The 27709-nt window shown below is 37.5% G+C and overlaps 1 protein-coding gene across 4 annotated transcripts in view; it reads right to left on the bottom strand.

Annotated features, from left to right (window-relative positions):
* Window positions 1-27709, bottom strand: part of Usp34 (ubiquitin specific peptidase 34) — a 255653-nt gene that overhangs the window by 37121 nt on the left and 190823 nt on the right. For all 4 annotated transcript variants that reach the window (XM_013514603.1, XM_005385744.2, XM_013514604.1 and 1 more), the window contains 15 exons: window positions 27524-27670; window positions 27378-27434; window positions 27214-27291; window positions 26610-26704; window positions 20004-20176; window positions 15704-15857; window positions 13421-13499; window positions 10280-10333; window positions 10041-10136; window positions 7999-8063; window positions 7833-7908; window positions 7695-7742; window positions 7513-7578; window positions 4601-4681; window positions 595-680 (listed from right to left, as the gene is read on the bottom strand). In XM_013514603.1, coding sequence (XP_013370057.1) covers window positions 595-680; window positions 4601-4681; window positions 7513-7578; window positions 7695-7742; window positions 7833-7908; window positions 7999-8063; window positions 10041-10136; window positions 10280-10333; window positions 13421-13499; window positions 15704-15857; window positions 20004-20176; window positions 26610-26704; window positions 27214-27291; window positions 27378-27434; window positions 27524-27670 — 1355 coding nt within the window. The remainder of the gene's footprint in view (window positions 1-594; window positions 681-4600; window positions 4682-7512; window positions 7579-7694; window positions 7743-7832; window positions 7909-7998; window positions 8064-10040; window positions 10137-10279; window positions 10334-13420; window positions 13500-15703; window positions 15858-20003; window positions 20177-26609; window positions 26705-27213; window positions 27292-27377; window positions 27435-27523; window positions 27671-27709) is intronic.

The following is a 27709-nucleotide window of genomic DNA, read 5'->3' as shown; positions in this document are numbered from 1 at the left end:
TGCTATCTAGCCCAGGCTAGCTTTGAACTCACAGCAATCCTCCTGCCTCAGCCTCCCAGGTGCTGGGATTACAGACCTTCTGGCATCTTTCAGATAATCTAAACACCATTCTAGGCTTGGCCCAAAAAAATTTTTTAAAAAATCTGAATTTTTGCTGGGTGTGGTGGCACATGCCTGCAATCCCAGCCCTCGGGAGGCTGAGGCAGGAGAATTGTAAGTTCAAGACCAGCCTGGGTTACAACATGAGCTCAAGGTCAGCCTGAACTGCATAGCGAGACCCCTGTCTCAAAAAGACCAAAAAAAAAAATCTGAATTTTCCCCTTTAGTTTTGTGATAATGCCCACTGTCGTACTGTAAGTTGCTGTGCTCTGATTATCGTCAGTAACTGTATGAGGTCAAAAAGACCAAGTCAGTAAGCTACTTGTAGAGGGCTTTGTAGATACAGTTGATTCAAAGTCTTCCCTCTTAACTCTATTATTATATATTATTTTTAAACAGAAGAACCCAAATTCACCCTATGAATATTTAAAAAAATACTTTGTATGCAGATCATCAAAAAACTCAAAATTAGGTATGTTCAAAAGTACTTCTTACCCATCTTCCATTCCTGGCTGTAGATACAAATGAGCATGCACGGGTCGCAGTCTTTGAATCACATGGATACACAGACGCTGAAACATCTATAATGGAAAAAGAGGTAACTACTTAGAAGCCAACTCGTACCAGTTAAAACAGGTACAAGAACTAAGAATTTAACACATTTACTATCCTCTGCAATCCATGTATAGATACCTGGCATATGCTATACATATATATATATATACATATATATACATACATACATTCATTCATTCATTCATTCATTGATGTATGCATTTACTGGTGTTTTCCAGACAGGGTCTTGCTGTGTATTCCAGGCTAGTCTTGAACTTACTATGGATGGCCCTGAACTCATACTCATAGTGATCCTTCTGCTTCAGCCTCCAGAATGTGGGCAATATAGGTATTATAGGCATGTGCCACAGTGCCTGGCTGACAGATGACTTTTTGACCTGAAGCTTTTTTGAATTCTCAGCCAAACACTGAAAATATGAGGCAAAGTCAACATTAAAAACAAAACAACAGTGAAAGATGGGCACCATGCCTGTAATCCAAGTACCTGCGAGTCAGAGGCAAGAAAATGGAGAGCTCAAGTCCCACATGGGCAACTCAGGAAGATTGTCTTAAAAAATGAAAAACCAGACCCTTCAGTTCATGACTATGATGACTGGGTGTTTGTGCTGTTTCCATTTGAGTGCCTCCCTCAAACTTTGTTATGATGTCAGCACATTATCCATCTGATGCGAGAGAAAACAAAAATAAAAACAAAACCCTGGGGATGTAGCTCAGAGATACAACACCCTTGGGTTCAATCCCCAGCACTGCAAAAATCAAAAACATTTAAAGCTGGGCAGGGTGGCACAAGCCTATAATCTCTACTTGAGTTGCTTAGGTAGGAGGATCTGAATTCCAGGTTGGCCTGAGCTATGTGAGCTCCAGATCAGCCTGGACTATGTAGTAAGACCCTGTCTCAAAGTAGGGGGAAAAAATTCAAGCTGGAAGGAATGTACACTTGTAATTCCAGCTACTCAGAATGCTGAGACAGAAGAATTGCAATTCTGAGGTCAACCTGGGCAACTTAGTGAGATCCTATCCCAAAATGAAATTTAAAAGGGCTGGAGCCAGGTGTGGTGGCACACACCTGTTATCTTTGCACTTGGGAGGCTAAAGAGTGAGAACGGCTGTGATTTCAGGACACCTTGAGCTGGTGAGTTCAAGGCCAGCCTGAAATATGTAGTGAGACACTGTCTCAAAAAAGGGCTGGAGATGTGGCTCAGTCCTACCTGGGTTTAATCTCTAGTATAAATATAAGATAAATAAAACAACACTCAGGGGACTGGAGTGTAACTCAGTAGCAAAGCACATGCTTTTTAGCACGTGCAAGCCCTAGGTTTGATCTTCAGCACCAAAAAATAAAACTTTCAGTTTTATGGTAAGACGGAAAAAACCTAACCAAATATAGGCTTCAGCAATACAAATTACCAAATTTAAAGCTTCATAAAACCTTCTTGGCTGGTAGAGATACACAGAAAGAAAACTGAACATCTTCAGTAGGGCAGGGCGGGTAATTGTCAGAGGATCAATGGTTTAGAGAAGGAAATATAACTTAAATTCATTCAAAAGTAATATGGATTATGCTGGGCATTCTCTAAAGAGCACATAAAAACAGCAAATAAGCACATGAGACAGGGTCTCACTATGCAGTTCAGGATGGCCCTGAACTCTCTTTGTAGCCCACTCTGGCCGTGAACTTGGAGCAATCCACTTGCCTCAGCCTCCCAAATTCTGAGATTACAGAGGTCTTTTCAGCCAGGTGTGGTGGCACATGCCTGTATCATTAGTTATTAGGGAAATGCAAATCAAAACTACAAGGAAATACCACTTCACACATACCTAGATGGCAAAAATAGAAAAGCTAGTATCAAGTGTTGGAAATGAAATGATAAAAATGAAACCCTCATACATCATTGGAAGAAATGTAAAGTGGTGTAGTCACTAAATAAAAACAAAAAAAACTTTGATACGCCTATAAATTTTAAATGTAAGAGTGACCACAATACCTAGTAGTTCTACTTTAGATATATACCAAAAGAAAGTGAGTATGTCTACTTGGACATAGTGGTATATGCCTGTAGTCTCAGTTACTCACGAAGGCAGGAGGCAGGAGGATCATGAATTCCAGGCCAACCTAGGAAACTAAGCATGCCTGTTTTAAAATAACATGTAAAGAAAGGGCTGGGGGTATGGATCAGTGGTCCCAGGTTCAATCCCCTGTACCACAAAGCAGGAAAAGGAAAAGAGAAAAGGAAATAAAAATATTATGTCCAAACAAAAACTTGTATGCAAATGGTCAGCGGTATTCAAAATAATTAAAAAGTAGAAACATCTCAGATGATCATCAACCAATGAATGGAGAAAATGTGGTATATTCATTTAGTGAATTATTATTTGGCCAAAGGGAGATGAAGCATGGATACATGCTGTAAACATGGGCAAATCCTAAACAAGGGGGTTAAATCAAAGCAGCACATCAAAAGAGTACATATTATATAATTCCATGTATCTTAAAATGTTAAAAATAGGCAAACCCATAGAGACAGAGATATACAATAGGTTAGTAGGCAAGGGCTGAGGTACAGAATAGGACTGGGGTTTCTTTATGGAGTACAGTGTTCTAAAATTAGTAGTTATGGTTTCCTAAGATTGTAAACATTAAAAACTATTAAATTTTATACTTTGAAAGGATTGAGGGACTTTTACAGTGTGAGAATTCTATTTCAACTAGAAAGTGGCAAAATTCAGGCTACTGTTCTGGTGCTGTATCGTAAGTGGTTATAAAGCTGTTATGGCTTATGCCTCGCAAAGCCTCATGTAGTCCACAGGTGAGGCTTTTCAGAGGCGGTTAGATATAGAATGTGTAATTCTGGGATGAAGGGTATGTGACTCTTAAATTAGTCCACTGATTGCTTTGGCACTTGCCCTAAGCCAGGCAGCCTACATAGAATATAAAAGCTGCCGTTGTCACTTGAGGTTTGCTTGCTTGCTTTTGCTATCTTTTGCCTGCCATGAACTGCAATGCCCCTCTGCTCAGCTACCGATGAACTAAAAACCTCTACAAACTGTGAGCTAAATAAACGTTTCCTCCTTTTACCTTGGGTGTTGGGTACTCTGTCTCAGCAACAAGAAAAGTAACCAAGACAAAAGCAATACTGAAATCTTCACTGTGTAATTTTCCAATAATGTAGTGATAACAAATTGACTCATCTGACAGTTCAAATCCTGTTATAGAAATTACCTGCATCCTAGTTGTGGGAAAGAGAGGTCCAGAGGTCTGGTTGACGGCCGTGGCAGAGGAGCGGGTCTGAGCACACTCGGACTCGTCATGTCCTCGGCACACCCAGCAAGTCACCCTGCCAAGGCTGTCCCGCTCTGACCTCTTACTTCCGCACAGCCCCCTCCCCCCTCCCCCGCCAAAAGTACCGCCTCCAAACCACGCCCCTAGCCCCGCCTCCATTGCCACACCTCTAGCCTGCTCAATAAAATGCCTGGTACTTCTGTAATAAACGGGATCTGCGCCATCAGCCTGGTCTCCTGTGTCTTCTTTTCACCGTGTCGCCGCTTACCATGGGCCCAGGTCCCTTGACCCAAGGAGGTTCTACCTCACCTAGCCACTTAACTTTCAAGGTTATTACAGTATTCTCTCACAGGAAGACTATCTAAGGATTTGAAAAAGAATTGATACAGCTCATAAAGCACTGAGAGCTGAAAGATCTGACAGTTATAACATTTCTCATATCTAGAGAAGGTTCATCGTTTTAATCCCTTGATTAGAGTAATAGCTGATGTTAAAAGAGGCTAGTGAAAACAGTATTAAAACACCTTTTATAATAGATGACAGAGCTTTTCAAAGTATTTTCAATGTAAGATTAAGATGTATTTACAGGCAAATTTAAGTAATTAAGCTAAAAGCTATTTCTTTTTCAAATACATTTTTCCTTACCTGTCTCACAATTTGATTAGGGCACTTAATTAGTATCTGCATTGGCCACCAGTCATCATCAGCCATACGGTCTAAAAACCACTGTTAAGAAAACAAAGCATGACTTTTAACACTCAACCAATATTTATTAAGATAAAAACAGTAATTCTAGTTGATGTTTACATTAAGTTCTTAATAAAATGGCTTCCCTAGTTATCTAAAATAACAAGGATCACCTCATCACATAATCCTGTTTTTTTTTTTGAGGCAAGGCCTTGTTTGCTATGTAATTCAGCAGAGTGCTGGCATTACAGGTGTGCACCACTGTGACCACCTTATTATACATTCCAAGGATGTCTTTTAATTACAATATACAACTCTCATGATAGCCACCTAAATTACTTTTATAATAAGATACAATACCGGGCGTGGTAGCACATGCCTGCAATCCCAGCACTTGGGAGGCTGAGGCAGGAGGATCGTTGCGAGTTCGAGTCCAGCCTATACTACATAAGTGAGCTCAAGGCCAGCAGGAACTGCATAGCGAGACCCTGTCTCAAAAAAAAAAAGAAGATACAATACTATTTTTCTCTTAGTCCTCATAAATGTCAGACTATAGAGTCTTTTGTTCTTCTAAATACTGTGATCTGACAAATCATTTTCCTTCTACTTAATCTACTTAAATCATTTTCCTTCTACTTAAAAACAGCCACTTGAGGGAAGAGTTAAGTAACACCCAGAAGATGTAATTAGTCAAAGCCAGCATGTAGAGACAACAATCAGAGCAACAATCATCAAAATGGCATGAAGAAAGAAAGAAAGTAACAAATGTTTATCGATGAATACGTCTGTTTGCTTTAAAATGCTTCAGATGAAAAAAAAAAAGGGTTGGGAGGATACAAATGATAAAACAAGAATGAAAAGAAAACATACAGTAATACCTTGGTTCATAAAGGCTTCTGTTTGCAAATAATTCAGTTTGCAAACAAAAGCATTTGGCAAAATTTTGCTTCCATTTGCAAACTCCTCATCACGTAACAAACATCATGACTATCTTCCCCACACAAATACAAACACAGGCATCTTCCCCAAAATCGTAAAAAGAAATCAACTCTGTCAACCAAAGTAGTACTCTATTACTCTATTTTGAGAGTAATAGATACAGGAGAGTTCATTATGACTTTCTTTTTTTTTTTTTTTTTGGTTTTTTTCCGGTACCAGGAACCGAACTCACGACCTTGCGCTTGCCAGGCAGGCGCTTTTGCCGCTGAGCTAAATCCCCAGCCCCTCATTATGACTTTCTACTTTTTGGGGGCTTGTTTCCAAAAATTCACTAAAAACTTAAAAAAAAAAAATTGCATCTTTTGTCTGAAATGTCTGATAGATTTTCTTATTCCATTGCTACAAGTAAAATTAAATGACTTTCTACGTGAGTAAAAACTCAGTTTAATTTCATCTATTCACCAGTAGGCTCCTATTTCCCACCTCTGGAAAATCCTAAGACCTATATTCTTAGGGAAATTTCCACCTTGTTAGTTTCTAATAAAAAAATTGTATTCAGCTGTGGACAGTGGTACAAACCTGTAATGTCAGCTGCTCAGGATGCTGAGGCAGGAGGACTGCAAGTCTGAGGCCAGCCTAGTAATAACTTAGTGAGACTTTGCCTCAAACTAAAAAATTAAAAGAGCTGAGGGTGTGGCTTTGTGGTAGAGTATCTTTGGTTATATCCCTAGCACCACAAAGCACACACATACCTGTTAGTAGATTACGTTTGAGTATATACACTTCCTAAAATGGGTAGAAAACTGAACATAAACTTTTATCTACTAGGATATGTGTGGTTTTTTTAGAAGGGAGGTAGAGGAGGAGGTAGATGTTTCTAAGTATGGGGAGATGTTAGCCAAAAAGTAGAAAGTTTCAGATGTAAGACGAATACATTCTAGAGATTTTATGGACAGCACTATTGATGAAAGTTACTAATACTGTACTATTTAATTAAAAATGAGAGATCTTAAAGTGTGTTTATCACTCAAAAATGCACATTAATTTGGGGGTGTGGTACTGCAGTACTGGGGATTAAACCTAGGACCTCTGCACTGAGAGACATCTGTAGCCCTTTTGATTTTTTATTTTAAGACAGTGTCTAGCTAAGTCAGTTAACGCCCAGGCTGGGCTTCAACTTGAGATCCTCCTGCCTCAGCTTCCAAAGTGTTGGAATTATAGATGTGCACTGTACCTTTAAATCTGGCTTTCATAAATCATTTCTAAGTGTAAGAGATATGTGTATTTTATTTACTTTTTCTTTTCTTTTTTTTTTTTTGGCCTTTTTCAGACCTAGTTTCACTATGCAGTTCAGGCTGGCCTTGAACTCACTTTGTAGCCCAGGCAGACCTTGAACTCACAGAAATCCTCCTGCCTCAGCCTCCCAAGTGCTGGGATTATAGGTGTGCGCCACCATGCCTGGCTGATATGTGAATTTTATTGTGGTAAATAAATCATAACATTGTATACCTTGAATATATGCGGTTTTTGTCAATTATTACCTCAAAACAATTGGAAAAATCCTAAAGAAAAGTAAGTAGTTAAGGAGTATCTGTGTTCAGTGGTAGTGCTTGCCTAGCATAAGGCCATGGGTTTAATACCAAGTACCACCAAAACAAGTTAAAGAAAAACTCTGAGAGTCTTTTAAATTGTTTGTGTTTTATCTTGCTATAATATGAGGGGGGCAAGGTTTTAAAAAAATAGCAGTCATAATTATTTAACTGGCATAAAAGATTTGATACATAAATTATAACTTAGCCATCAAATAAGAACAACTTACACTGGGCTCCCTGTGATTTAGAACAGATAAAATAATTTTGATACAGTACTTTAGTTAACAAAACAAAGAAACCTACAGCTATGTACTGTAAGCTATAAATTATTCACCTCACCTCGCAAGCTGCTTGACTATTATTAAACTGCTTGGTCAGTAGTTCAATCCACTGAAGCATTGTGGGCTAGAAAAGAAAAAAAAGTCAGTCAAGGCACAGGAACTTTTGAGCCAAAAATAACAAAACCCAGAAGATGACTAATAACATAAATGACATGAAAATTCACAAGATAAAATACACACCTTTTCCTTGGAATGAATAAATGTCTCTAGGACAAAGGAAGTGCTTAACTGTAAGAAAAGATACAATTAAGCAAAAAAAAGGATTTAATTATTTTAAAGTAATGAATCTGATAAACTTATCTAATGTTTATATATTACCTTTGCTGTCATTAGGGATACAGCTTTAGGATCTGGTAATGTACTTGGAATGCAACTACACAACTGCCACATAAACCTAGAATTAAAAAAGAATACCTTAAAAGTTCTTACAGAAGAGTTTAGAAAGCATTAAGTAAAAACAACCTACAAAATTTACATAACTTACCCAAAGTATGTGTGTTCAAAAATGTTTTTGTCTTGAAGAAACTGCATGTTATCATGCCAAATCCACTGAAGAAAAAATGTTTACATTAGCTATCAGAAAGTAGTTTACTTCACTACATTTTTACCAATATTTTTATTAGACAAAAAAGATATGCTCTAAAACAACTGTAAAACAAACAAAAACCTATGCACTTAAAATTTATGTTGAATTGTTTTCAGGTAAGAGAAATACAGTTACTAAAACTATTTATTATTTACCAGGCTACCTCAAGTGATCATAGATTTTTTAAAAATTTGTAAAGGTTGTAAAATCTTATCTGTAGAGCAAATGCTGTATTATAAAGGAAGAAAATACAAATTTTGTTGCATTTTGATAAGTTATTGGATAAAAATTTATGTTTAAATTTTAGAAAAGCACAAAATTTTAGTTTGGTAGACCTAAAATGACTCAATTTCCTTGTATACTCTGAAAATGACAAGTGGTTATTTCTAACATTAAGCTACTAGGATCACTCTGCTGTTTTGTGTTCCTCTCTCAGAATACCCTAAACATACTTTTAATTTTAAGACTTTGCCAGACAATTCCATAAAATAATGGTAATTATTATTACTTTCATGCTGGCTATCTAATCCAAAGCTTCAGTCATGCTAAGCATATGGTCTATCACTGAGCTACACACTCGGGCCCATAAATTTATCTAGAACAGATTTATGCTCTAATTAATGGTATTATTGGATTTCTTTGTTACTACTGCATTTCCATATACATTCTGAAATGTGAAATGGTAGGTTCATATTTGTGTGTGTATGTCTGTGTGGTTTTTTTTGGGGGGGGGGCGGGGGGTACTGGGAATCAAACTCAGGACCCTGTCTGTGTGTTTTTTGACACAAGGTCTCACCATGTAGTTCAGGCTGACCTTGAGCTTACTATGTAGCCCAGGCTGGCCTCAAACTCATGGTGATCTTCCTGCCTTAGCCTAGTGAGTGGTGGGATTACAGGTGTGCACCACCACACCACCTTTGGTGGGTTCTTTTTTTTTTTTGAGACAGGGTCTTACTTTGTAGTTCAGGCTGGTGTTGAACTCACTATGTAGTTCAGGCCGGCCTCGAACTCACAGCAATCCTCCTGCCTCAGCTTCCTGAGTGCTGGGATTATAGGCGTGTGCCACTATACTCACTTGGTAAGTGCATTTTTAACTAAAGGTCCCAAATCTATCCTTATTTCTGCTACCTCCACCTGCCATATCGATCCACTACATTGGTCCAGAATTATACATTAAGGCTCCTGCTGTACAGTGACATTTGGGAAATCACTGAATGGCCTGCTTCAGTGTTCCTGAGCATTTCCAGGCCCCAGCTTTCTGTATATTTTGGTGGAATTTGTAATATTGACACAATACATATAAAGTTACATAATAATGTAGCATTTCTACATCCTACAATATGAAGCAAAGTTTTATGAGATATTTTATATAAAATATTAATTGATTTCAAACGTACTGTGTGCTAAAGTGGTTATATCATGAAACATGAGAAAAATATTTGCAAATTAAATCACACAATCCAAGAAAACATTACTATTAATCGTATGAACTCCTTGTGAGCACACTGTGATTTCAACAATCCTTTTAGCTCTAGTTTTTCTCTAGTTTCACTGAAAATTGTTTTCCACTTCCTTTAAACTCATTCATCTCTGTCAGTTAACACCATGACTATATATAAATATTTCTTTTTCCCCAACACTGAGGACTGAACCCAGAGCCTTCACAGTGCGCTATCTTACCAGCCCTTTTCTTATTCTGACAGAGTCTTGAATAGGTGCCAAGTTGCCCAGGCTGGGCTTGAACTTATGCTCTGCTGCCCAACCTCCCAGAGTGCTGGGATCACAGACCTATGCCATCCTACCCAGCTATTTGTAAATATTCTTAAACTCTGTATGGGATTATAGATGTTAATGTTGTATAGCTTGTTCTTGTATATAGTGGTATTTCTGGTGCAAACAAAGTATTTTAAACTGTTGCTAAAAATAAAGTTAGCTTATACCTCCAGTAACTCTGATGAAACATCAAATTTGTATTCTCTGCCATTTTCTTCTTCTGGCTCCATGCGTTTATAAAACAGCATATATGCACTGTGTGTCTGTAAGAGGCAAGGAAAAAAAGTATATTTTCATTTGTACAAAATGTAATTCTAACATTAGACAATGTGGAGGAAAAATGATTTTATATGAAAGAATTATATAAATTCATATAGTGTAAAATTATTTTATATGAAAGAAATACCTTTTCAAAGGAGAAATCCATAAATTTATCTGTAACAGAATCATACGTCTTCGTCTGTTTAAAGAAATCATATAAAAATTTTTGTTTAAAAAATGGATTTACTCAGCTATATTTATATGTGAATTACTTCATAAACATGTAATACTTCAGTGTAACTTTGCAAATAGTTTTGAATCTTATGTACTTCACAAATTTGGCCAGTACATCTTAGGAATTTTGGTACTTGTTCTTAGATGAGAGATTCTAATACTACAGTACAAAACTGAGAAAATTTTACTGTAACAAAAGAAAACTGGGGCTGGGGATTTAGCTCAGTGGCAAAAGTGCCTGCCTGGCAAGCGCAAGGTCGTGAGTTCGGTTCCTGGTACAGGAAAAAAACCAAAAAAAAAAAAAAAAAAAAAAAAGAAAACTAAGGTGTGATGAGGAAATCGTTCATCTGAACCTAATTTCTGCAATACGGTAAGTAGAAACAGAAACACCAAATTGATGCCAGGAGGCACGGTGGCCCACACTTAGAATCCCAACACTTGGGAGGCTGAGGCAGGAGAAAACCATGAGTTTGAGGGTACCTGGGGCTTTGCAGTGAATTCAAGGCCAACATAAACTACAGGGCAAGACCTTGTCACAACCAAACAAACACTGCACCCAATTAAAACTGTACACTCTTAGTAGCACCAACAACACCGACATCATCACCATCATTTTCAGCACTAGAGATTGAAGACAGAGACTTTGTGCTGAATTACAGCCTCAAATTTATTTTTGCTTTATTTTTGTGGTACCAGAGATTAAACCCAGGTTCTTCACACTGAACTACATCCCCATATCTGCTTTTTAATTTTGAGAGAGGGGCTCACTAAGTCACTGAGTTATCTAGGCAAGGATTGAATTTGTAATCCTCCTGCCTCAGCCTCACGGAGTGCCATGATTGTAGGCACGAGCTACCAGGCCCAGACTGCACAACATTATATAAATCAGAAAAGCAGGTAACTGAAATACCTTATACCCATAAATCTGTAACTTAATATCTCAAAATAGTACCCACATGTCTCCATCAATCCTTGACAAAACCCTTTTTAAGCCTCAGAGCTGTAAATAACTTTTTGCAAATACAAGTTATTTTATTTGTCAGTCTATACATAAAAAAATGTAACTGATATCCAGGCATCGTGGTGCATGTCTGTAATCCCAATACTCAAGAGGCTGAGGCAGGAGGACCACTGTGAGTTAGAGGCCAGTCTACGCTACACAGTGAAGTCAAGCCAGCCTGGGCTACATAACGAGATCCTGTCTCAAACAAACAAACGGTTGATAGTTAACAAGGAAAAAGTATCAGAGGAAGGTATTAGCCAAAGATATCACAAGAGGAATGACAAAAAAGAAAAATGGTAATGGAGAAGAAAGCCAGGTATGAAGGCTAAAGCAGGAGGATCAACATGAGCTTGAGGCCAGCCTGAACTACACAGTGAGAACCTGTCTCAAAACAAAACAAAACAAAACAAAAAAACCCAAAGCCAACCCACCTAAACCAAACAAGAAAGGAAAGAGAGAGAGCAACCACTCATGTAGAATATGAAGAGTTCAGAAGTGGGGCTTTTGAGAATGTGTAGGTGACTCTTAGCCAGGAGGAAGATAAAGGTTCTGCTGGTAATTCTAGAAAACTACACTGTGATAGAAAAGACGAAAAAAGGCTTAAATTGGGAAAAAAAGGCTTAATATTGCAAACAAGCAATATTACGAATGATGCAGTTAACAAAAGAAAGGCTGTTTTTGAAAGCATTCAAAAATTTTTTCAAAGTACTTTATGAAAAATATGTAAAAGTGTAAGAAAATGAAATAGACCTACAATCTGAAAAGATACCTTTTAAGTGCCTTATATTTTGTTCTTTTTCTCTGTCTCTTTTTAAAGAATAAGCTTGAAAGTAAATATCCTAGGAAGCACATGAAGCAATGCATTTGATTTAGTGATAGCATATGTTAAGTATTTACTTCCCTTTTCTACTCAGATTACTTTTCCATTCAGAGTGGTAGAGAAGCACACCAAGAAGCAATAAGGAAGACCTTTATCAAAATATAGAATGTTAATATGCAGAGAAGTATTCAGCACAACAAACCAAAAAACCCAAAGTTATTTCACAAAATCCAAAAAACCAAAACAACAACAACAAAAAACCCCAAACTTTATGTGGGCTTAGTTATGAAATAAAAATCACTAGCAGCTGATCTCTCAGAATGAATGTTTTTTGGATGTATGCTTTGCAGTGTTAGGGAAATTGTACAATACCCAATGTCCTGGGCATTGCACAAACCAGGCAAGCACTCTACCACTGAGACCCATACCCAGACCAAAAGATTTCTGAAGTTTTCAAGAAACTGGTATTGTACGAGGATAAACTGACTATGGAGAAGTGAAATATCTTTTTTTTTTTAACTGTCCTATTATGAAATATTTAATCAAAAGTGTCCTCTTTTTATCCTGTAACTTGTATCAACCAAGTTACTGCTGTTTTATAGGAAACACAAAATTACAATTCCTTCAAACCAACTTCCTCATGCAAGATTTTCAGATTAGATACTGTAATTTCACTTTGTTTAATCCTATAAAATTAATTAAGTAAGCAATATAATTATAATTCTCATGGCATTATTCAATTTCTGCACTGTAATTTGACTATTTGTAAGGTCTCTGATAAGATACAGTGTTAATACAAAGGAAAATCTATTTTTTTTTGAGACAAGGTCTCACTATGTAGTTCAGGCTGACCTTGAACTCACTTTGTAGTTCAGGCTGGCCTCAAACTCACAGTCATCCTCCTGTCTCAGCCTTCCCAGTGCTGGGTTATAGGCTTGTGCCAACCATGGCCAGCTGGTAAAAGCAGAAATAATTTTATAATATTTCCCAGTGTCTGTTGTATATTATGAACATACTAAAATTTAATACATAACAAATAAATGAAATTTAATATTAATAATAGCAATTATAAGAAATTTAAGTGGCTCTGCTATTATTGGATTTTTTTTTTTTTGGTACTGGGAATTGAATTCAGGACCTCATGCTTGCCAGGCAGGCACTGTACCACTGTGCTATTGGATTTTATGACATATGGAGTAATAAACCATTTGTAATTTATGAATACTTACTGTCATCTCTCCACCAAAACACTCAGAGGCAAGCTGAGCAGAGTCAAAAGGTTTCACCTCAGCATCATTAAAAAGATACCTGAAACAGAGCACATGGGGATGATGAGTGTGGCTACTATGCAAAAGTATTTACATACTGATACGCTGCAAAGACTGATTAAACTGTTCTTTCATAAGGTAAATTATAACGTTGAACTCTGATCTATTAGAAACTAGGAATATCATTTTGTAGTGGTCATGAAGAACCTTAAAATCCAACAAATCTAGCATGGTGATGTAGCTCAGTGGTAAAGTGCCGGACTAGCACGTGCAAAACCTTGTGTTTGATCCCCAGCACCATAAAAGAAAAAAATTTCAGACACATTTATTATAACCTGATGTTAACATAAACAAGGAACAGAAAGCTTGCTTAACTATAATACGTAAGCTAATAAACGGGAAGGATTAACAGATGCGAGAATTTTCGAAGTTATAGACAGCATTTCAAAATTTACAAAAAAAGACTCAAAATGTACTTACTGAAATATATTCAAATGGTTAAATAAAAGACATCTTGAGTATGATGGCTAAAGGAGAAATAACAGAATGGAAACTATTCTGCTCACTGCAGATCAATGAACAATTGTGTATTTTGTTCAAAGCAGTATCTCCAACACTTAAAAGAATGCATACTACAGATGTAGTCCTTACTCAGGCCACCCTTCCTGACAATATCTGTGGTCCAATGAACAGCTATTAGAGAATGACTTCATAATTCCCAGCTGTTTGCTTGATAAAAGATGGCAAAAAGAGAACGTGTACAGCAGGGGAAAAGGTGAAAAATGGAGCATGCAAATAAATCCTAAGCGGCATCCACAAGGACTCTGTGGCCACCCAATGGAAGGCATCAGCAAACAGCTTCCAAATGAATGAATAGATGGATGAGGTATGATCTGAGAAGCACAGTTCTACGAATTTCCTGAGGCTGTGCCAAAATCTGTGTGTTCATTTTTCTGAGGAAATTGTTCATCAAATTCTCAAGAGTTCAAATATCTGTAAGTTTAAGAAGTGCTTTATAGTCAATGGAGTATCACTTTGCCACATAAAGGGTAAGCATGAGTCATTTGTAGGAAAATGGGTGCACTTTTTTAAAAAAAATGAATTTATTGGTACATTATAGGTACACACAATGATCACATTCATCATAGGGGATTTGCCCCTGTACATGACATATCTTGATTCTTTCTTCCCCCTTCTCTTCAACCCTACTTCCCCTCCTTACATACAAAAACTTTGTTTCAATTTTTCCTTCTCTTGTTTTCTTTCTTTTCTCTTCTTTCCATCCCCCCATTCCCTTGTTAGTTCCCTGCCCATTTGAACATTTTCTACCTGTTTCACAATGTCTTTTATACATTTTGGTCCTTATTGACACAGAAAATGGATGCACCTTGCGACCATTAATGTTAAGTGAGATAATTCAGACACACAAGCTTAGATATAGCATGGTTTCTCTTATATGAACAAGTCAATATTAGATACAAATATGTATACATATTTTATATATATATAAAGTACAAAATAAAGTGCAATAAAGTACAATATATAACAAAGTACAATACACACATATATATTCATATGTAATACAAAATAAAAGATAATAAAAAAAGAAAGCAAAAAAAGGTATTGTAACCCAGCACAGTGTATCTAAAAGTGTACCTTGCCTTAGTACATTTTTCTTACATGTTTTATATATTCTTTGGCCTAACAGTCTGGTTTTCAATATGTATATACGATAATTAATTTTATAAGGTCTTAAAAATAAATAAATCTGATGCTGGAAAAATAAAATGGGAGTGGAAGGAAGGAGACAAAAAAAGAATTACAATGTTATTACGTACAAGTATCAATTTCCTACAGTGACTGTGATCATTATGTATTAAACATGTATTAAAAAAAGGCAACCAATTTTTAAAGATTCATATTCTTTTGAAAGTCACATTCATTAAAAAATTCTTTTAATTATATAAGAAGCTTTTAGAAAACTAAACCGGAAAACACATTTGAAGAGTAATTACAATAAATATACTTTAAATATAGGGGACAAAGGTTGTTTTTTTGGTCTTTTTCAGACAGAGTCTTGCTATCAGTTCAGGCTGCCCTTGAGTTCATCCTGTAGCCCGGACTGGTCTTGAACTTGCAAAGATCCTCCTGCCTCAGCCTCCTGAGTGCTGGGATTACAGGTGTGCGCCACCACGCCTGGCTACAAAAGTTTTTTTTAAAAAGAAATCAATATTCGAAACTTACCATTTGTTGTTCTTATAAGCATGTGGATTGACTATATCTCGAATGAAGCTGTAATAGTGCCCACCGTCTGCTGTTCCTGTGTGCACAGTCACTCCTATCAAGTCATACTCATAGCTCTCAGTATCTTTTGAATGATCACCAATTTCCTTAAAACCTGAAATGATTTACATAAAGTAATTTTGACACATGCATAGCAGTAACAATTTAGGATCATTTTTATAATGTAGTTTATGTAAAGAAACAGGCACAAATGCTTTATGAATTCAGTAATTACAAAACAACTATTTGCTACTCATTCACCATTGATAGCCTACTACTTAAGGAATCTATAACACAAGTAACTGGGAAAACTACCATGTGTTAGTATGTAATCATAGGCAACCTTTATATTTATGCATGCATGCATGTATGTATGTATGTATATCTGTCTATCTTTTTGAGACAGGGTCTCGCTATGCAGTTCAGGCCAGTCTTGAGCTCACTTTGTAGCCCAGGTTGGTCTCGAGTTTGCAAAGATCCTCCTGCCTCAGCCTCCTGAGGTCTGGGATTATAGGCATGTGCCGCCATGCCCAGCTGGCAACCTTTATAAAAATATAAAATATCTGATTATTTAACCTCATTAGCCTTTGAAATAGTGGCAAGTGCTTCACTCAGGTGTGTCTCCCTCCTCCTTTTTCTGGCAGTACTGCAGTGTGAATCTAGTTCTTTGCTCTGAGCTACATCACTAGCTTCCCCACCCCCCAAGGTCTCACTAAGTTGCTAGGTTCCTCAGGCTGGGCCTGAATTTGAGATTCTCCTGCCTCAGCCTCTCAGAGCACTAGAACTGCAGACGTGTACTACTGTAACTGCCTCAATTTTCTTTATTTGGAGTACGCAAGCACAATAGCTGAAGAGGCATCAGCATATTTTGTCGTGTTAATGAAAATAAGGCACTGTACTGGCAGCATGCCTCGAAGTAAACACCATGTAATAGAAAGCAGTATAGGCCAGGTACGGGATGGTGCATGCCTGTAATCCCAGCACTTGGGAGCCTGGGGGATGAGGATCTCTGTTAGTTCAAGGCCGGCACGGGCTAACCAGTAGACCAGCTCAAACTACTACTGTCTCAAAAAACAAATGAACAAACATAGAAAGCACCATATACTAGGAGCTTTGTGTACAATGAAACAAAAGATACATTTCTCATGCCTACAGTTTTAAAATCTAAAGATATAACATACTAAGGGAAAAAATTTTGAATGGTTTTGAAGATGCTACATGATTTATGATCTACATTCCTCCCATCACACAGAAAAGAAAAAGTGAAACCAGGAACAAGGCACATTTGGTTAAGTAACAGGACCTGAAGAACATGGCTGTGCCTATATGTAGGCCAATTCCTTTATCTTGGCATAAATTTCTGCTCCACTAGTACATGAAAAATCATGAAAAATATAATGAAGCACAAATACTGGGAAATCCTATAATTTTCCAAATGGTTTGGTAACAGGGCTAAAAAACAGGATGGGAGGCTGGGGATATAGCTCAGCAGCACAGCACCTGCTTGGCAAGCACGAGGTCCTGAGTTCAATTCCTGGTACCCAAAAACAAACAAAATAAAATAAAAATGGGATGTATCGTGCACCTGTAATCCCAGCAATCAGGAGGCTGAGGCAGGAGAATCACCACAAGTTCAAGGCCAGCCTGGGCTACCTAGTTCAAGGCCAGCCTCCATTATGTGGCAAGACACTGTCTCAAAGAAAACATTTAAAAAAAAAAAAAAAAAAAATTCGGATGTATATAAGCAATCCCCACTTTTTAACTCTACCTAAATTTTACAGCTTTTATACAGATGTCTCCCAAGGCCTCATGCAGTCATAGGTGGGGCTTTTGGAGGTGGCTGGATCTAGGATACATGATGCTGGGATTCAGGATGTGAAGCTGGGATGAAGGGTGACACCACACAAAAGGCTAGTGGCCAGGATGGGATAAAAGGGAGAAGCAGGCTTGCTTCTTTCTGCTGCTTGCTGCCTTCTGCCTGTTATGCCATGGACTGTTTTTCCTGTGATACCCTCTGCCATGCCACCCTGCTTTGGAGCCACCTAACTATGTAGTGAAACCTCTACAAAAACTGTGAGCTAAATAAACTTTTTAACTTTAACTTCAGGTGTCAGGTATCTTCTCTCAGCAATGAGAAAAGGTAATTAAGACAATGCATTTTCAAACACCACTACAAGAACATTCATGCAACTCATAAACATATGCAAACTGTAACTATAAAAACTGCCTCCCATAACTCCATTTCGCTTTATAGCTGAGTTCCACCTTCTCTCCTCCCTTTGAAGAAACAGTGCTCTTTTCTTGAAAGGACAGATTACTGCATTGTTTATATCTCTCATTTCCCATTTAGTAAGGATGAAAGAATAGATATTCAGTAAGTGTTGGACAATGGAGTTAAAGACTAAAATATGGTTCTGTTTGCTAAAGCTGGCATAGTATAAGAGCTGCTTCAAATCTTAAAAAATTTAATTAAACATTGTCAGAAACCTTATTATATAAAAAAGAACGTCCTGTTAAAGAAAAATGGAAGAAGCATCAGCTAAATATTTCTACTTCCTTCTCTTACTCACCACACCTTATTTTTCTTATGCCTATGGTCCTTCAGGCACATATTAGGAGTTTGAAAACCACTGATATTATTAAAGTAACAATTTAGTGGTTATCTACTTATGAAACAGGTGCCATCTTTAACTCACTATAATCCTTCTACTACAACAGTCAAATGAAACTGCTCTAATAAACATAACCAAAGACCTTGTGCTTTCTATTTTTAATCTTTCTCTTACTGGAACTCAGTCCTTCTCTTTAGCATTTAATATTTATGATCACACTTCACCCTCCTTGAGATCTTTTTGACACAGTGACCCTACAATCTCTTCTCAGGCTAGAAACCAGTTTTTTCCAACTCTGACTCCTCCTCCCTCTAGAAGAAGACCAGCAAAAATAAAAATGTAAGCTGACCCAGCATTCAGGAGGTTGAGGCATGAGCATCGGTACGAGTTTGAGGCTACCCTTCGCTACATAGTGAATTCAAGGCCAACCTGGAATACATACTGAGAGTCTGTCTCAAAACAAACAAACAAATAAACCAATGGCTTCAGGGAAGCAAGATTGGTTTTTCATCATCTTGTCATTCCTAGTACTATAAAAACAGCGTAAAGTTACATAGAGTGAATAGATGTTTGGTAACTTTTTAAGTCTTTTATTCACTCAGTCACAAAGTCTTATTAACTCTACTGGTACTTGTTCTCATCTAAACCACTGTCTTCACTATGTTACAAGAATGGCCTCGCCACACACTTTTCATCATCTTTCAATTCATTTGAGTCAACTTTCCCAAAAACTCCTCTGTTTGTCAGTTTTTGCTGAAAAATCTAATAGTGAAATAATCAATAAAGACAAAAATTATTAACATGGCTTAAAAACAGAAAAATGTCCTGGCCACACAGCCTTTGGCCCATCTCAGTAGTACACTCATTCCCCACCCTCCTACCCAAGAGTTCTTTCTTGTCAAACTCTCACTGAACTTATCTCTGCTTAAATGTTACCTTCTACTAAATCTTAACTCTCCTTGACCCATGATGCATTCACTGTCCTACTGGTAACGCACCCTCCTTGCATTTTTGTGCTCAACGTAAGACCTGTACACCTAGACCTGAATTCCACAAGGGCGGCAACCATGTTTCTCGTTGCGTCTTCACTGTCCATAGGGATGCCTACAATACTGTCCTACTAAACAGTACATATTAATGGATAACTGAACTGATGTTCCATATTGTCTTTATTTACTCTTTAGTTGTTTGACACACCGTCTCACTGTGTAGTTCAGACTGGCCTCACACTTGTGGTGATCCTCCTACCCCAACCTCCCAACCTCTCAAAAGTGCTGTGATTACAGGAATGTGTGAACACACCCAGCTCCAACTATTTTCAAAAACATTTTTCTAAGATTCAATTTAATTTTATTAACTGTGTAGTTGAGAACAACTTGATGCTTTCCTTTTATAAAGACATATAATAAACAGACAAGAGTGGGCATGATAGCATACCCTGGAATCTTAGTACTCTGGAAAACTAAGGCAGGAGGATAGTAAGCTGACCCCAGCCTCGGCAAGTTAGTGGTTTAGCAAGATTCTGTCTCAATAACAAAAAAGGGGTAGTGGTGGCTGGGGGTACAGCTTGGTGTGAAGGCCCTGGGTTTGATTCTCAGTACTATCTCCACCCACTCCACTCCCTAAAGACAAGAGAAATGGAAAATTACCTTCTTTCCTGTCACTCTTTCCCATAAGAAAATCTTCTGTATATGGTGTCATATCCAAACGTAATGGGAAGGAAAAGTGTGTATTCACTTTTTCCTTCATCATTGTAACCATATTAAAGGTATACCTCATAGTATTGAAACTCAGAATGCGAGGCAATTTCTTAAAACATGCCCTGAAAGGTAAAAAATGCCAGTTAGATACTGTCTTTTTGAAAATACTTTAGTTTCATTTACAGTTACATTGTACCTATATTTCAACATTCAGTAAATAAGTAGCAGGGTTCTGAATCACATTCTTACCAAAACTGTTTCTAGGGTTAGGAGTGTGGCTTAATGGTAGAGTACTTGCTTACCATGGATGAGTTCCTGAGTCTGATCCCTAGCATCACAAATAAATAAAGCCTAGCGTATGCCATTTAAAACAAAGAGTCGGGTGTGGTGGCACACACATCTGTAATACCACCACTCAGGAGGTTGAGGTGGGAGGACTGTCACCATGTTGAGGTCAGCCTGAATTGCACAGTGAGGCCCTGTCTCAAAACAAATTAAAACAAACAAAATCTACATACATCCCCCCTCTTACATACATTTTTCCCTTCTGAAAAGGCTATCTTATATCTAAATGGGGAAACTAAAAATTATAGTAGACCATACTAAATCATAATGAAGAAAGGCACAGAGTTCGATGGAAGAATAAAAAGGACTGTCATTCATTCTCCAGAGCCCAACAGGTCTTTGGTTCAGAGTTTTCTTTTCCCTTTATTTACTTATCTTTTTCTGGTACTGGGGATTGAAACCAGGGCCTGCACGGTAAGCTACCTCCCCCAACTTTTTTGATTTTTTAAGACAGTTGCACCAACTTGCTAAGTGGCTTGAATTTGCGATCCTCCTGCCTCAGCCTCCCACAGCACTGGGATTACAGGTACAAGCTTCCACATCCAGTTTCTTTTCCTCTTTTAATAACAGGAATAAAAAATTTTCTTTTTCTGAATTTGAAACGGAAAGTCTGGGTGAATAACTTACTAGATATGAACCTAAGTAACTTACTTAACCTCCTTGAGATTAATTCTAATTTTAAAAATGAAGATTAAGGACTGGAAATATAGCTCAGTGGCACAAGTGCCTGCCTGGCAAGTACAAGGTCTTCAGTTCAATTCCCAGTACCAAAAAAAAAAAAAAAAATTAAGCTATGCGTGGTAGTACACACCTGTAAACCTACCACTGAAGAAAACTGAGGCAGGACAATTGCAAGTCTGAGACCAGACTGGGCAATTTTAAGAGACTCAGTGAGCTTAGTGAAGACCCTGGTCTTAAAGTAAAAAATATGGGGTGTGGGGCTAGAGATATAGCTCAATGTGAAAAATCTGGGTTCAATACAGGGCGAGTTTGTGCGGAGAGAGAGAGGGACAGAAGAAGAGTGACTGGTTCAAGTGCCCATCCCATATTATCTCTGAAACACTGCCTGCCAAACAGCATTCAGTAAGTGTCACCTATTTATTACTTACTACCAAGGCAAAAGTAGCAGTGGCAGCAAACCAGCCAGTCACCTAAATTTTACAGTGTGACTTACATACTGCTGGTTTAAGTTTAAAAATACAAAAAAAATTGCAGTTTAAACAAAATACCTACTACAAGCTTGGGTTTAAAAAAAAAAATAGGACTTTTAGGGAATAATCTCTTACTGTAGCATATAAGGATTAAAAGGGTTGGTTTAAGGGCTACAGAAGTAGCAGCTGAGCACTTATCTAGCATGTATAGCCCAGGGTTAAGTTCCCCAATGAAAAAAACAAAGTTGATTTAAGCCGGTCACGTGGTACACACGTGCAATTCCAACACTCGGAAGGAGGAGGCAGGAGGATACCTGTGAGTCTGAAGTCAGCCTAAGCTACATAGCGAATTCAAGGCCAGCCTGAACTATATAGTTAAGACCCTGTCTTAAGAAAAAAAAAAAAAAAAAGATTTTAACCAAGGGGTCACTTAAAAAAAATTAAAATTTAGGCAAACTAGAAATAAGGAAAGATATTACAAGCAAAGAAAATACAAAGTTCAACAACTCAGAATGTCGGATTACTTGGCAGATTGTCAAATAACAGTCAAGGTGGGCATAGTGGCACACACCTGTAATCCCAGCACTCATGAAGTAGAGGCAGGAAGATCACTAGGAGTTTGGGGCTAGTTTAGTCTATATTGTAAATTCAAGGCCAGCCTGAAGTATGTAGGGAGGTCCTATCTCAATAACAACAAAAAAGCCAAACAAAAGAATACAAAACGAAACAACCACCAGTCAAACATAAAGGCAGAATATGAACTCCATCCTGGGTGTTCTACAGAATCCCTGAAGGACTTGTGGGCAGCAAAGCCATGCACTCTGACAAAAGACAAAATAATGAGAAAGCAGCTGAAGGTGGTGGCCTATGTCTGTAATGCCAGCAATAGGGAGGCTGAGGTAGGAGGATCACCACTAGTTCGAAGTCAGCTGGGCTGCAATAGTGAGTTCAAGGCCAAACTGAAAGTGACATCTTGTTGAAAAGGAAAATAAAAAGGAAAAGAAAAGAGAGATAGAAACACACACACACACACACACACACACACACACAGAAACAGAGAAAGAAACAAAGAGATCTGGAAAGTTCACATTATAAATCTATTGAGTCTAACACACCCCAATTAAGAAGGTAGAGGACAGCAAAGCATTCTAACTAAACTGATTGTGCCAATCAACAGTGTCAGTAAAAGAAACTGGTGTTACAGTGGTAGGTAAAATTACTCAACAAGAAGTACAAGACTGAGAAACAACCAGAGATTTAAAGATAGAGCAGAATACAATCCTTTGAAGACAATAAACATTTTGTTCACTTCTTCAATCACCCCATCTCTGCTGAGGACTTACAATGTTACTGCAGACATACAAAAGCACAGTAAGAGTCCAAAGCACTGAACAACTATTTTTTTGGGGGAGAGATGAGATAGATATTCCAGACAAACAGTAGAATCCTGTTAGCTAAAAGAAAGGTATGTTTCCAGACACAGGGGTTTAATCAAGAATGGCAGATTTACTCAGTAAATTTACTCTAATTAGAGATTCTTTAAAGAACTTGACCCAGTCCTCCTACTACCTTTCTACTACTTGTTATGCTCCTTTACAGCAGCTAACTTGAAGGACTCCATTCTGTTAAGTTCAAAGCTCGTACCCCAACTCACGTCTCAACAGAAGGATTTGTCTTCTTTCTGTAACTGCCTGTGCAACTTGGCTTCCACTTCACTATATCCACCTACAGCTTTTCTTCATCAGCTTGCTTTACTGAGGACAGGGGAATATCATCCTTTTCAAATGTTTACTAGGAGACAGAAGTCAGTACCAGAGAAATGGCTTCACTGCTATGATTACACCGGACCATGTGGTTCAGGAGCCTTTGGGAATGGCTTGTGGGAAGGGACTGGAAAGGTTTGGAGATGCAGGATGAAAAAGTAGCACTGGAATGCCTTAGGCTGTTCTGTATGGGAGATTCTGGTCAGAACTCAGACCAGAAGGCTGATGGAAATCCTGCCTGTAAAGACCAGGTTCGGGAGGTTTCTGCTGGGAAAAATGACTGCACTGGCTGTTGGACTCCAGGTGATATGTGTTATAGCATGGCAGCAAGTTTGTCTGCATGTTGCCTATGTCCAGAGCCTTTGCCCAACACTGAGATTAAGGATGGCAGACTACCTAACCTTGCAGAAGAAATTTCAAGGCAGTTGAATATGAGGTGGTAGCACGGCTATTGTTGGGGGCTGTTAGCCAAATCTATGTTGAGAAGCAAGAACAAAGAGCCCAACAGAATGATTTAAAACATTGTGAGTTTGGCCAGAAAGGAAGCTCCAATAAAGTTGTGAACTGCAAAGACAGAGCAGAGATCTTGATTACTGAGAAGGAACAGGAGAATAGAAACGACAGCCTGAGGGCAGCACAAGAAGCAGAACCCCACCCTCTGCAGCCTCAAAACTGCGCAAGTGAAAGACTTTGCTTTAAGAAGCAAGGCCCAGAACACCATGTTCCAGAATGGCAGTGACCACACCATGCTCCAGAATGGTAGTGGCATGGAGAATTTGTTCGTGAGAACTGGATTCAGAGTGCTCAGTGATCCAGGCACTTGACCCCTATAGCCGAGAGAGAGGAAAGCCTGGCTACTGCTCCAGCTGGCAGCAGACCTTGGCATCATGCATGTGGTGCTGCTTTTGGGTACATGCAGAAAATAAATAAAATGTATACTGAGCTAAAGAAGTTTTCTCTTAAGCAATTTTAATATTTTACTGTACAATGGCTTTTCATTCGAATTTCAAATATGCCCAGATCTCTTTACCTAGAAAAGTTCTTTGATTCCAAAGTTCTTCCTAGCCTCCATTTCCTTGTAGTATTTTATTGCCAAACTCCCCACTCCCATGAGCCTGAACCCAAAACCTTTGTGAGGTGTTTTCAATGCTTTTATTCATCTGGCATTTACTTTCACATTTATAAACTATGCCAATTGAATATCGTCTTGAGAGTCTCTTCTAAGTTGATACAGTAACACCCTATCCTAATTATCTTTCTTCCCTTGTTTCACTTTTATCACTTTTCCCTCTGCACTTTAAGGCTGGTTTAAGCACTAAGTCCTTTCTAACACTTGTATTCTTAGGAAGATACTCTAGTAGCTTCAATCAATCAATTATGCAGATAATCCCAAAATATGGCTGTCAACCATTTGATGCCATCATTTGTTATGAATCTAATATTCCATGATTAGCCTTTGTGAACTCTTTACTTCACATAGGCTCGCCTAACAATTCTTGCAGATATAAGGTCTGTAATAATTCAATGTATCAGGTGGTCTTTAAATCCAATTTCTAGTTAGCACTATCAAGGTTTACCTATAAAATCTTACCCAATCACCTTTTCTGAAACCTGCCAAATTACGGTTCTTAAGAACTTTCCACTGGGGCTGGAGACACAGCTGAATGGCACAAGTGCCTGCCTGCCTGAAAGGTCCTAAGTTCAATTCCCTGTACAAAAAAAAAAAAAAAAAGGACTTCCCACTGTACGCAGAGAAGAGGATGTTTTCAATTTGTGAACAGTCTTTGTTATACTCCACCGAGTATACAGTACGGGGTAAACAATCAGAATTTAAATATATTAATGAATTAAAAGGACAAAGAAAAAATCTGAAAAAAAGTAACATGGTTTGAAATATACACTAAAAAGTTTTTAACAAGCAATCTATTGATTTTGTACTAATCCACATAATTTAAAAATTTCTCAGTACTAGGAATTGAACCCAGGGCCTTGTGCATTAAGCAGGCCAGTGACTACCACTAAGCTATTTCCCCAGCCCTTATTTTTTGAGTCAGGGTCTCACTAAGCAGACCATGCTGACCTCAAACCGATGATTTTTGTATCTAAAAACCTCTTGAGTAGCTGGGATAGCTGAGTACCATGGCACCCAATCTACAATTCTTTTTTTTAATCCATGAGAGCATTACTTCAAAAATAAAGTTTATTTCAGAGATTAAAGAAAAGCTATCAGCTAGGTATGGCACTGTATACCTACAATCCCAACACTCAAGAGGCTGAGGCAGGAGGATCATGAGTCCCAGGCCAGCCTGGGCTACATAGACCTGTCTCAAAAAACAAAACAAAAGATACATTTACATTGATATCTTGAAAGAATAATGAAGAAATGAAAAAAGATCCTAAAATTTTGTCATGAAACAGTAAAGTATTAGAAAAGCAAGTAAGGAAGTATGTTTTTGAAGAGTAATATATTATTTTTCAAGAACTTCTCTAAAAATTCTAATTGAGGAAGAATATTTTTAATCAATACTCCAAATCTCAAGCAACCCAAAATACCATCAATGTGCACAATAAAAAAGCATCAGGTTGAATACAGTATAAAAAACTTATACAACTGTTTAACTTAAAAGTTAAAGTCTAACTCCCCCAAGTCTAACTCCACTCAGACCTCTTTCCAAGCTCCAGCAACTGTCAAATGTTTACAGAACACTTCCACCTAGATGCCTTAAAGGGGATTCAACTTCAACTGCATTAACTATTTCCCTAGATACTATTCATCTCCATTCCTTATCTTAGTGAGCCAGCACTCAAGATGTCTTTATCTTTTCTCTGCAAACACTTCATCACCTGTTAAAGCAGGAGTAATAACGGTATCTACTACAAAAGAATGTTGTAAGGATTAATTAAATGAAATCATATAAAGTTCTGAGAGAAGTGCTTGTTAAAAAACAGTATGTAAAAGTTAACAATTATTATCTAAGAACAAGTCACTAAATCTAGAGATCTGAGCATACAGATAATGATTAAAAACAATCACTGCCTTTACTTCCCATATACCTGGTTCCTAAAAATTAGATTTCTTCCAAGTTTAATGAGCTCAACTTTTACTTTAGTAAAATTGATTTGTCGAATTAACAGTTCACTAAATAATGAGTGAAAAGTTGCTGCATGACACTGAGCTCCACACCACTGATTTTTACACTGAACAATTTCTAAAAGTTTAACCTTAGTTTATCCTTAGTTTGTCTTTCACTGGACAACTTATCAAAGTGATAAAAACTATATTTCAAAAACCATACCTTTTTTCAGCTCTTACTTTCTTCCCACAATGAGAACAAGTGTACATGTTGTCACCTTCTAAAGTGTCTTTAATAGTAACTTCATCAAGAGATTCCTGTGTATAAAACCACATTTAAAATTTCACATTATTTATAGCATGTAAACATACCAAAATGGTAGTGATAGTCTGGGCAGAATGTAAAGAGGAAAGCCAATTTGTTTTGTAAAGTGAATTCTTAATTTTAGTAAAAAGTTTTCCTTTATATGAATCTTACTAAAATATTTAGGGACTAAAATAGCAGAATAGAAGAAAATACATGAAAAATGCTAGTTTCCTTTCAAGATGACAAACCTACTATAAATAGTTAAAAGTATAACCAAATATGGTGGCACATTCCTGTAACCCTTGAACACCTGGAGGCTGAACCAGGAGTATCAAAATTTTGAATCCAAACTAGGCCATTTAGGGACTTTGTGAGATCTTGCCTCAAAATAAAAAATAAAAAATAAAAAAGGGCTGAGGATGTAGCTCAGCATGGAGGCCTGGGTTCAACCCTCAGCACTAGAAAGAAATATGAGCAAACAAATAAAAAACTGTAAAAAATTATGTACAATATTACTCACATAAATGTTCTTCATATCAGCCACCTGGCACCTCACAGTATAAAACTCTTCTGCAGTTTGACTAACATGTTCACAGTCCTGGTTGAATAGGCAAAAATTAGTAATTTGTTATAATAAACTAAAACGTAATTTCCAAAAAACAAAAAGCAGGTATTAATACTCACCAAAGACACAACATTGTTTGTAATTACGCCTCCAAACAAACTTTTGACAGTATTTTTCTTTAATACAAAACAAACAAAAGTCAGTAATAAAAAATACAGGCAAATCCATATAAGTTTCAGAAAAATGTCACTATTCTAGTACTAACCAGTTCTGGAGACATTTCTTCAATTTTAGTAATCAGATCAGTAAAAAACTCTGTCATATCTTTCTGCTCTCCAGTATTCAGAGGCTGCTTATCCATTGTGTATGTTTTACAGAAAGGTCTAGGATTATATGCTTTGCACTCACTCTCCTAAGAAGAGCAAGGAGAAAATAAGAGAATAAGAAAAAA

The sequence above is a fragment of the Chinchilla lanigera genome, unplaced genomic scaffold (assembly GCF_000276665.1).
Source record: "Chinchilla lanigera isolate Chin_1 unplaced genomic scaffold, ChiLan1.0 scaffold00023, whole genome shotgun sequence".
Classification (NCBI taxonomy): Eukaryota; Metazoa; Chordata; class Mammalia; order Rodentia; family Chinchillidae; genus Chinchilla; species Chinchilla lanigera.
Note: the sequence above shows the minus strand (reverse complement) of the source record. Positions and strands in the feature narration are given on the sequence as shown.